General features: G+C 37.6%; 1 protein-coding gene across 1 annotated transcript; it reads right to left on the bottom strand.

The window, feature by feature from the left end:
- Window positions 1–1,964: 1,964 nt before the first annotated feature.
- On the bottom strand, window positions 1,965–4,830 carry LOC130465531 (protein FAR1-RELATED SEQUENCE 5-like). Its single transcript, XM_056834328.1, has 3 exons — window positions 3,564–4,830; window positions 2,260–3,404; window positions 1,965–2,174 (listed from the first exon to the last, which is right to left on the bottom strand). The coding sequence occupies exons 1-3, from the start codon at window positions 4,828–4,830 to the stop codon at window positions 1,965–1,967; spliced, it is 2,622 nt and encodes an 873-aa protein (XP_056690306.1).
- Between the last annotated feature and the right edge of the window lie 7,263 nt (window positions 4,831–12,093).

The following is a 12,093-nucleotide window of genomic DNA, read 5'->3' as shown; positions in this document are numbered from 1 at the left end:
TTATTTTTAAATTAAAATATGGGTTTAATATTAAGTTATTTGTACTGTGGAATCGACAAGTGTCTTTGTTTTGAATAATAACTTTTTTGAAATTTAAGTGTTAGTCAAATATCCCGCCCATAAAAAAAAACACTATAAGGACAATTTTAAGCCCCAATGGTTGGATCATTTTTTAAGGACAAAGTACGAACTTGACATATTTGTAAAATTTAACGTACCAAATTCACCAGTATCTATCATATTTATAAAAGTATAAGTACCAAATGACGATAGTATCTAACAAAACTATACAAACGCTAGGTACCATTACAATAAAGGACATAGAGAACAGTACATAGATGTTCACTAAGGGTACCTTATAAAAATAAGTTTCAAGTCCAATAAGTTCGTTCGACATAGAGAACAGTACATAGATAAATTCACTAAGGGTACCTTATAAAAATAAGTTTCAAGTCCAATAAGTTCGTTCAGATAAATTCAGATAAGTTTCAATATGTTTCAATAAGTTCCAATAACTTTAGATAAATTCCAATTAGTTCCAATTAATTATTAATTATTAATAAATAAGTATTAATTATTTATTAGTAATTATTAATTACTTAATAATTACTGATTATTAAGTACTAATTAATACTTAATAATTAATAATTAATAACAATTATTGACTACATAATTATTTATTATGTATTAATAATTATTTATTACTACCTACATTCCTTAATGTTCTTTACGCTTACTATTTGCACGACTTATTTATTCAATATTCAACGACTTATTTATTATTTTATAATTATTAATTATTAAATAATATTAATTTATTATTACTTATTATTTACTATTTGAACCTTAATTAATGATTTATAGAAAAGTGCGAAAATGGTGTGGAAACGTGTAAGTTCAGATAAGTTCAGATAAATTCAGGTCAAATAAGTTGAACATAACGCACCCTAATGCTTCGAAACTACTAAGGGTTAAGGGTCAATGTGAAGGAAATAATGCCCAAGTATCCATTTAAGGTTAAGTAGTCTAATAAGTGTTGGTGAACCGTATGCCTAGCTAGAGGCCGGTTGTATTCCAGAAAACGGAAATATGGATCGTATCCTATCAAAGACGTAGATGTTGCCGGAAACGGAAACATGGTACGTATCAGATAATATTTTTGAAAATTGAAATATTGCCGGAGTCCTCGGAAATATTTCCGGAAATTGAAATTTATTCAGAAATAGAAATATATTGTCAAAATCGGATACATTACAAATTTGTTCGAAAACGGAAATGAATTGGGAATTATTAAATATTCTCCCAATCAATCGGAAATGAATTCCCGCATCACCAACCGAATTGCTTACAAAAGAAAATCGATATAGATCCGTTGTCATTTGTACATATCGGTTATAGGTAATTACTTTAGGGTTTGAGGGTTTAGGGTTAGGGTTAGGTATTTCATTTGTACATGTCGGTTCTACACATTAAACGTATTTTTTCAAAAACAGGTTCAAAAAAATGGAAGGGCATAGATTTAATACAACAAAATTAAGTATGGATTACTGCACACTAATAAGGGACTTTTAAAAATTAAGTATGGATTAGGGACTTTTAAAAATTGGTACCCTAGTTATTCAAATACAGCCCACGCATGTTGAATTTGTTACATTTGTTGTACCAAATTAGGGTATCTTTGTTAAAGATTTTGGAATTTTTGTACCAAATTGGGTTATGTGTGCTGTATTTGGTACAGTATTTGTACCAAATTAGGTTTATTAGTACTTTTTAAGTCTTGAAGAATGACAGTAAGGATCGCAAAGTTGTGGTAATAACAACACATAAATATAGATTCTATCCCATTCAAACACATACACAGAAACACATACATATAGATCATTCAAATATCTGAAATGAACAACAACACATAAACAATTTCATTGTTAAACCTATTTTCCTCTTCATAGTTTTGACTTCGAAAATCACTTATCCCACCCAAGAGAATTTCGGCATAAAAGATCATCAACATTGTCAAGTCCAAGTCCATCATCACCAACATCACCAACATCACCAACAATGTCAAGTCCATCATCTCCTCCAACTATGCTGGTGAAATACCCAACTGACCCATCTTGAGATAACATCTCAATACCCCCAGCAGAAGTGTGTGTCAACTCAACATCATCAGCGCCCTGAATAAGAATAAGTCAAATCAAAGTTAATGGTTTGGACATATGAACTGCAACGAAACAAGTACTATAAATACATTTGTAATACCTGCGTGGGAGGTTCCTGTGAGCAACCAGCAACATCATTTGTTTTGCTTCTCCTTCTCCTTATGGGTGTTTTCTTTTTTGGCTCAACACAAGAACGGTGCCTACAACTTGGTGTCCTATGTGGTTTATTTCTTGCCACAGGATCATTCACCTTGACGTTATCAGGAGGTGTTGCACATTTGTTTCGTTTGTTCACAGACTTAGGGGTACTTTTGGTGGTCCTCTTGTTTTTGGTTTGACTGCACCCATTGGTAACAGATTTTGGAGTAGTTGCCCTCTTCTTGTTGGTTTGAGACAAACCAGGAGTACCAACATCATCCTGTGTCTCATCAGCATCCATATCTTCCACGCCAATCAACTGTTGATCCAACCGCTTCTCCAACACCTTCAATGTATCCATCACAATTTTAATGCACTCGGGATTCGTTGACGCCTTCAAACTGATTGGCTCGTATGCTAGCATTAATTTATCATGCTTCATGACATCTTCGGTCTTACTTGGATCATGGTACACCACCTTCACGCGCGAGTGCTTCCTTGACACATCTTTCCTCCATCTACGAAGAATATAAACATCTGGGACATCTTGAATGTCATGCATGTCATACACTTTTATAATGTGCCTGCAAAGTATACCGTCACTTTCAAACAGCTTGCATTCGCACTCCGCCAATTTAGTCTCCAAATTGAACTGCACAATATAATTCCGCCTGTACTTTGTTGAAAATTCCTTGCGGGTTTCCTTACACAACACCCACACTCTGTCCTCCAGCTTATGATGTGCAACTTCAGCTGACACCATAGTAGTCTCAAGAGAAGTAAGGTACAGTACACGATTGCACTGCTCTTGAACCTCGAGGAATTTTGCATCTGTGTACACCTTTCTAAAGGCTCTCTCAACACTAAATTGGGTGGCCAACGGGCGAACTGCCCTTTGGTCAGCTGCATCAGCCTGTTGCTCATCGTTAGCTCTAGATTCCACTGCTTTAATATAAAATGGAGCAAACTCAAACAATCGTGTGTGCTTATCAACGAACCCATCAAAGAACCTGTTTATGCTTTCGGATCTTTGAGTGCTCTTCATTCCAGCCCAAAACATCCCGTTCATAAATGCAGGCACCCACATTTCCCTTCCATGGTATAATCCTGAAATAGTAGCAAAAGGAAATCAACATAAACAAGTCTTGAACATCTTAAGGTCTGTTTTTTCTGCAGGAAAATGTGTGTCTACATGAAAATGTACCATATGGTTTTTTAATTAATGTACCATATATGAAATAATGAAAAGTATAATTATGGAATTACCTGCAAGCCAAATGTCACCCTCCAGTTTATACTTCTTGATTACATCAGTCCATTGCACTTCAAATTCATTCTTGGTAAGGCTGTTGTAAATCACATTATGAAGCTCAACTTTGAACAGCTCATAGTCATTGTATTTTCCAAGTTTGTGACTGAACTTGGTAAGTATGTGCCACAAGCACCATCGATGTCGGACATCAGGCATTACTTCTCGTAGGGCCTTCCTCATGGCAGCGTCTTGGTCAGTAAGAAAACCAATGGGTTTTTTATTAGACATACATGACAACCACTCGGTAAATAACCATTCAAAGGTCTCTGAATCTTCATGGGATAACAATGCACACCCAAGCAGAATGGTTTGACCATGGTGATTAACCCCAACAAAGTTAGAAAATGGCAAGTCATACTCGTTTGTTAAGTAGGTGGAGTCAAACACTACAACATCTCCAAACTCTTCGTAAGCAGCTCTACTCCTAGCATCTACCCACATCACATCCTTTAATATGTTATCCTCACCCACCCTATGCTTGTGAAAGAAATTTTCATTGTCAGTAGACATCGCTTTAAAGTACTTCCACATTGCATTCCAATCTCCCTCCTTCATCTTTTCTGCCTTATCCCTAGCAATGATGTTTTGAAGATCTTTTTTGGTGAATGTCACGTTCTCAACTCCATTCCTCTCGCTAGCTAGACAGTTAAATATCTGAGGAATGTTAGCACCCGAGTTGTAGTCATTAAACAACTTCCTCTTTACAAGAGAGGTGATGTCTTCCTGTCGATACCTAGGAACATACCTAGATTTCCTCGGTGTTGGACAATGGTTCTTATGCTCATTAACTGCCCTTTTAACCACCCATTCCCCATCCTTGGTCCTGTTGCAATACATTAGAACAGGGCAATCACATTTCTTTGACCTTTTGGTGCCAAGCTCATCCCTAGTTGAGTAAACCCTTTTCCCCTCAACCCGACGCCTATACACTGCACGACCATAACATTCACACTTCCACAAGTATCCCCTCAGTTCCTTAGATTTTGCCCCCCCCTTTTGCACATACGACCCTGCAGCACGGAGTATGCCAAATCCTTGTTGTCTCCCATACCTTTTGTAGTACGTATCCACTTCTTCCCAACTCTGGAATACCATCCCAACAAATGGAGGACTCACTATATCATCATCGGCTCCATTTTCTTCTTCATCATCCGTAATGTGTACTTCCTCAATTACATCCTCAATTACATCCTCATTATCATTCCCAACAAATTCAACCATATTTCTGCAACATTTTACATTTCAATTAAGTAAAAACCCCTTTCAAAACCCTAACCCTAACCCTAACAAAGATTATTTCAGTACCTAAAAATCATTATCCATTCTCAAGGCTTATACATTCCCACTTATTTAATTATCAATACAGATTATTATAATTCACACTTAATTAATAATCATGCCTCAATTCTTACAAATTACCAATAATTTGTTTTGCTCATAATTTGTTTTGCTCAATTACAAAACATAATTGCAATTTATCAATAACTGATTACCCTAATTCATTAATTGAATATGCAAAATTCATATATTGATTTACATAATTAAGACAAGCACATACCTTAAACTTGCTCAATGATGTGCGACCAAGTGTTGATTTTTGTAGGAATACCAAATTCAACTCTTCTTTCTTTATCTCTCCTAAAACAATAAACCCCTAAAATTCTTTTTACACTGTACTTTCTATTTTCCCGCCCTTCTATTTCCATAATTTCCCCCCTTTTTTTGGGATATTTTGGCAGGCCAATAACGTGTCGGAATAAGGGGAACCAATCTCCTCTGACAAATAGGACCTTGAAAAGGTTAAAAATATTCTCAAGATTTCGTATTATCTTATTGACTTTCTTCGTAAAATTATTATGGTACATAATACGTACCAAATATAATTTTTTTTGAATATAGTATTATTTTAATACCAAATATAGTTCATTTCACATTTGGTATAAATAAAATACCTGAATTTATGTCGGGTCGTAAATTTGGTACATATATCATACTGTTCCCTAAAATCTGGTACGGAATGGTACAACTGAAGTACCAACCTAAGTTTTTAGTATCATATGTTAACTTCTTGGTTACATATCTAAAGTATGGTACATATATAGTACCAATATCTATATTGGTACACATACAGTATATTCTTTTTTTTACCAGTTAATCAATGGTACTTGTTACGTCCAAATGTAGTATATTTTGTCTTTCATAAATCGATACATTTCCATTTATGAATACATTTTCATCTTCAAGTTAATACTCTTTGAATTTCGACTTTAATTTCAATGAAGAACCAAACTTCAAATACATTTTCAATCAGTTGAAAATTGGGAGTATTGGGGTTCTCTATAAGTTGGTACCATCCCTTATCTCCATCTCCCCTTATCTTTCTCTCTGATTTTGTTCTGGTTTCTTTCTCTCTCCTGTTGAAGCAACAGAGGAACGCTTGCCTTCGAAGGAATTTCGTGGAAATATTTCCCTCCAACTTTTCGCGAAAATCTTTCCTCCAATTTGGCGAAATTTTCCCACCATGATTTTCCCCCTCAAATTTCAGCACATCCCGTTCCCCGTTACGGTGCAAAAGTACCATTCCAGCTCATTTTGGACACTTCTCCTTTAAATTTTAAGCAGTTTATATTTTTATAATGGTACTTGTGTCCATTTTGGACGCAAGCCATTATGGGCTGAGAAACCCTCACATTGACTGGCATAACACTTTCTTAGATGTTCTGGTGAATTATATGAATCCTGGGTTGTTAGACCACTCTCCCTTAGTGGTGAGTTACGGGGTGAATATGAAGAATGGTGGAAGACCATTTAAATTCTTCAATTATATGGTTGACCATGAGGATTTTCTTACAATTTTTCAAGAAGGGTAGAACACTAGATGTTTTGGCACCCCTATGTTTACTTTATAGCAGAAACTGGAAATAGTGAAGTGGGGCTTGAAATCTCTTCATCACAAGGAATTTCCTAGATTGGAAGAAAGAATATATATTCTTAGGCAGGATCTGGATGGGATTCAAGCACAACTTGCTACTTCACACACTGATGTCGGGTTACAGGAGTAAGAAAATTATTGTAATTTGAAGTTGAAGAAGTTTCTTAAGATTCAAAACAGTGCATATAGGTAAAAATCTAGAAATCAATGGCTAAAGGAGGGTGATTCAAAATACAAAATTTTTCTTTAGTGTCATGAAAGAGAGAATTGCCAAAAATAGCATTGATATGCTACACAATATTGCATGTGATAAACTGGTGACTACTGATGTCTGATGATATTAAGGAGAAAATTAAGGGTTTCTATGTAACTCTTATTGGTACTGTTGCACCTAGACTCACTGGTATTGATGTTGAGATTGTAAGGAAGGGGAACCAATTGTCTGCTGAAGCTATTGAATTTCCGATGCAACCTATGACTAATATAGAGATTGATGCAGCTTGTTTTAGATGGATTGAATAGCTTGTTTTTCGGGAAGGCATTGGGGATAATTAAAGAGGAGGTGTATGAAGATGGTATACACTTCTTCCTCACATACATGAAGTATGTTGAGGCAACTGTGGTGACTCTGGTTCCTAAACTTCACAATGCTACACATGTTAAATACTTTAGGCCAATTGTTTGATGTATTGTGCTAATAGAATGCACGCTGTAGACACCTACTTTTGTCCCCATTCCCGAAAGGGAAGGTTCGATGATGAGAACATAAATCTCCATTTGGCAACGCATCTCCTATAAAATAACGAATCTTAATCACCCCTTTCATTTCAGCCAAAGTTACTATTTATAGAAACCTGCTAAGAATAGTAACTACCGTAAAAGGTAGTTGTTAAAAGTGGCAAAGTCATAATAGATAGAAACCTGTCAGAATTAGGTGTTGCACTCCAACATAAATCCTAAAAGAGATAGAATTTGCATTCCTGGTATAATTCGAAAATAAGAGTTACGTATTAATTAAGTTCCTAACGAACCTAGAGTTCGTAACGGGCCCAGACGCATTCCGTCATAAGTTAATACGCACTAAAAGACTCGGATAAATCTCAAAAGCTCCGTATTCTAAGAGTCCAAATCTGACAAAAAACTCGGCCCAGATCCCATTTTCAACCCCTGGATCTGGGCGCCGAAATCTTTGGCGGCCAGCCTTGGGCGCTGAAAATGCCCGGGGCCGTTTTATCTCCGGATTCTTTTTGGATTCGTATCTTAAAATCTATCTTTCCACACACCCTTTTCCTATAAATACAGCCTAAAACCGACGTGAAAAGACACACAATTCCATAAACCTGAGTATTGACTCTAGCCTTAAGCCTAAGCCTCACGCTGCGAAATTGATCCGCCGTTCTGTCGCAATCGACCCAAAAGTCGAACAGAATGCATCCTGCCCTTGTAGCTTGATGAATTAAGCCTAAATACTGGAACATTGCTTAGAAACCCGAGATTCGTTAAATAAAAGGAGAAATAGCAAAGCCAAGTGGTTAGTTTTCTGAGAACCACAACACACCTCTCAATGGTGCGTTGTAATGTGTCCCTCGTATGATTTAATCGCTTTCATCACCCTTTTATAAAATTGTCAAACTATTAATTTGATTGATCTATCACGCCTAACAAGATAATACCTCGGACAATTGAATTATCATGCTAGGTACCTTAAATCAATCTAAATCTAAATAAGATAATCGCGATCGATTTAGTGTTATGTGTTGCATATTGCTAAAATCAATTCAGAATAGTTTAATAGTTTAACACATGTCCGTTCAATTATTTATGCTGAGCTAGTAAGGATAACCTGCCTCTGGAGTATTATCGATGAGCACTCCTCTCGGTAGCTACAGTCCCCCGAACTCTCAATCTGTGCCCTGCGGGTGTACGTTGAGCGATCCCCACACCAGGGATCACAAGGGAACCTATGACCGTCGTTGTCGAACATAATTGCACTCCCTTTATGTCACGATAACCGGGTTTTGTCAGTTTTTCTCATTATCGTTAAAAACTGAATGGCGACTCCTATATTACTAGTCGATTGGGTGTAAACTCACAGGAAATCCAACTACACTTGATCTGACGACGTCACGCCCACGTGGGACGAGGTCATGCATTAGCCTCGTGCTTTTTTGACCCCCTCACTGTGGCGACTCCACTGGGGATGTTAATGAAATACTCGTGCTCGTAGGTAATCAAAATAGCCGAAGGGTGAAACGATCCTACCCCGCGTTTATTTCCCTATCAAGTTGGGACGACCTGAAAATCAGCATATTAATGTGAACGGACAGAACCTCATAACGAATCTTGGCTCCCTTGGCATGTTTCATCTCGGGAGTTGGGAATAAGGATACCCATCGCCACCCGGGGGGTGCATACGCTTCGAATGTTGTCCACTCGGCACTTTCGCTAGTAGTACACCTGTCCAAAACCCAATCGCTCGCCCATTAGGTCCCTCTCATTGGTGCATGCCCCCTTGGCTTACATCGTGATTGGCCTCTTGGGACGAAATTCGCTCGTGAATGCATTACCTCGACCGGGGCATGTGTTGGATCGACGATAGAAGCGGTACCAAGCCGGCGCAAATATTACCCATAGACGCCTATCATAAACTACGTGATATATTATTTTGCTTCATGTTGTAATGTTAGTTATGTGTAGCGAATTATGTGATTGTGTGTGACAAATAATACTAGAAAACCAACGACCCTAAAAGTTGCCCAAACATTCATAAACACCAATTGGCCAAAGAGTTATACCAAAATACGTGTTCCGCAGCCCCGGGCGATCGCCACAAAAATAAGCGACGCCCAGGACAACCTGTAACGATCCCACAACGCTGCACAACGCGTAAAGGACGTTATTAGGCGAGCGCGCAAAATTAAGTCGTATATACGAAAAAAGGATACGCGAACAGAATACGAGTACCAGTCAGGGACGCATTTTCAGCGCCCCTGGCTGGGCGCCAATCATTTTCGACGCCCAGAGCTGGGCGCTGAAGTTGCTACCTGGCCCCTTGGTCAGGCACAGCAGCCTCGGTACCCGTGCATAAAATATACATAGCAAAAAAAAAATGGTAACAAATTTGCTACGAGGACGTATGAAAAAAGGCACTCGATTCTAAGAACGACTTATAAAATAACAACTCCTTGTGTCGTCATTAGGCCTCCTATGACGACAATGTTCGGCACCAAAATCGAGCATGCTAATTAAAATGACCTTGAATGTCACATGGGAAAAGTATTCAAAAAATGATGTTCGAATAAAGTTTTCAAGGAAAAATAACGTTCGAATAAAAAATAAATAAATCCGAGTCTAGACTAGGCTATGCCAAAGTACAATCTAAATCCTAAGTCTTAGTTATCTTATACATAGAATCGGTCCTAATGCTTGGTGTCGTTCTGCAAGTTAAAAGGTTAAACCATATTGAGTCTCCCTTCCTAACATTTAAATCAATAAGCACCCGTATGTAATTGTCATCCCTTGCTAAGAATCCACGGCCTCAATACTCTCTCTCACCAATAAAAAGAATATATTATGTAATTCAAGTATTCGCAAAATGGAAACAGTCACATTCTGAAAATCATTCCTCCATAGTCGCACAACCCCCAAAGTGAGCCTAAGGTGTCAATACCATTGGCGAAATTTTTTTTGGCCTCAAGGCTTATGATCACATTGGGTCACGACTATCATAGTCCTCTCGAGCCACTCGCTCCTTGAAGTACTCCTAAGTACGACTAAAAGATTTTCCATGAATGCAACATGACGAACCATGAAAATACCCAAATCGGCATGCCATAAGGCTACCATTGGGGTAAAACAATACACACTAGCTAAGAGGGAAGCCGCACTAATGATTCTAGTCTTGCAAAAATGAAAATTCGATCTCCCCGACTAACTACCTTGCCAACATTAAGCAAAATGGCGCATGACAAATGAACACCCAAGGGTTAAAATCTAAAGTGTCAACCAACGAAAGTTATGGTCCAATCAGCCTAAATCTGAGAGTCGCTTGGTCAAGTATTATAGGCTTACGCCACTTCATTATTTTGAGTCTAGGCCACCTCCTTGTATTCATACACGGGTTATAATCAGAAAAATTAATGAAAGTTCGAGTCTAAATCACAACTTCCAATTAAATCCCGAAAACTGGAATCTGAAAAGAAGCAAAAAATTTATTTTCGATATAATTCTTTCGTTAATTTTCAATAAAAGTAAAAATAACATTCTGAATCTACGCTATTTGCACATTTTAAGAAACGACTAAATACGCTTGCAAAGTAAGACAATTTAAAGGTCCACCCTAGGCCCACTAAAATTAAAGGTCCAATATAGGCCTACCAAACGAGGCTCACTCAGTCTCGCCTCGTGACTCAAAGACCACAACCATCTACCTTTTAGCCCAAATAAAAAGGGGGGGGGGGGGGGGGGGAATCCCAAGCAAAAAAAAAGAAAAAAGAGAAAGAGAAAAGGGAGAGCGAAAAGAGCGAGCCATGAAATACTTAGCCCGTACCTCCCAAAGTGCGAAATTTACCCAAGTAAACGAAGGAAAAGAATTGAGTCAACCAATCCAAATCATACCACAAAAACTACATAAAGTTCTACGATCTTCTACCCTTTCCAATCCTCATGCTTGACTAATACCTATACAAATTATCCTATCTCATTCATTCCATCTTTCAAGCCGTCTTGAGTCACGAATAAAAAAAGACAAATGGAAAGTACATTCTATGCTTAAAAAAAAAAAAAAAAAGAAACTTTGCAAAGCGCCTTTAAAATTCGTCTAAAAAGAAAAAGAAGCATTTAGCGCACAAAAAAGATTCGCAAATATTTGACACAAAACGAAAAGGAGCAGCGCAAAAAGGCAGCCCAGAACATGTTTTCAACGCCCAGGCCTGGGCGCCGAAAATAATAACGCCCAGCCCTGTGCGCCGTTCTTGCTTATCACTTTTCAACTCCCAATTCCTAAAAGTGTTCGTATATTTTCCTATATACATGCGGAAGAATAACAAACACTTGGGGGTAGAAGATCATATAAAATACGCAAAATACGCGCGCTCCAAAATTTTCGTACACTTATTTCACCCTATTTCAAAAATTACGATTCCACTCGAACGTACTTGTTTAAAATCGACATTCTAAGAAACCATTTTCTGGCTAAGAACTACGCAAGACCTGATTCCAAATTAAATCTATTTAAGGCGGATACGTAGGCAATCCATGATTCGGTCCAACCAATTTGCAAAAATGTTAAAGCCTATAGAATAACAAGAATAAAAAATAGAGTCCCTTATTTAATTACTTGCAATCCAAATCGAAAGAAAAATTTAAGTCAAAGGAAGAATCCAAGTCATCAAGATGTCAAAATGAGCACACATCGAAAAATAATAAGGGCACGTACCCTTGCCAGAAGGAGCACTCACACTCCTAGGCACTTAGCCAATACTCAAAAGATCGCTTTGCCTCAGTTGAATGGGGGCTAGCGCGAGCATCTATGACCTCTAAAGTACTCGACT

The sequence above is a fragment of the Spinacia oleracea genome, chromosome 1 (genome assembly GCF_020520425.1).
Source record: "Spinacia oleracea cultivar Varoflay chromosome 1, BTI_SOV_V1, whole genome shotgun sequence".
Classification (NCBI taxonomy): domain Eukaryota; kingdom Viridiplantae; phylum Streptophyta; class Magnoliopsida; order Caryophyllales; family Amaranthaceae; genus Spinacia; species Spinacia oleracea.
This window is presented reverse-complemented; position numbering and strand designations above follow the sequence as displayed.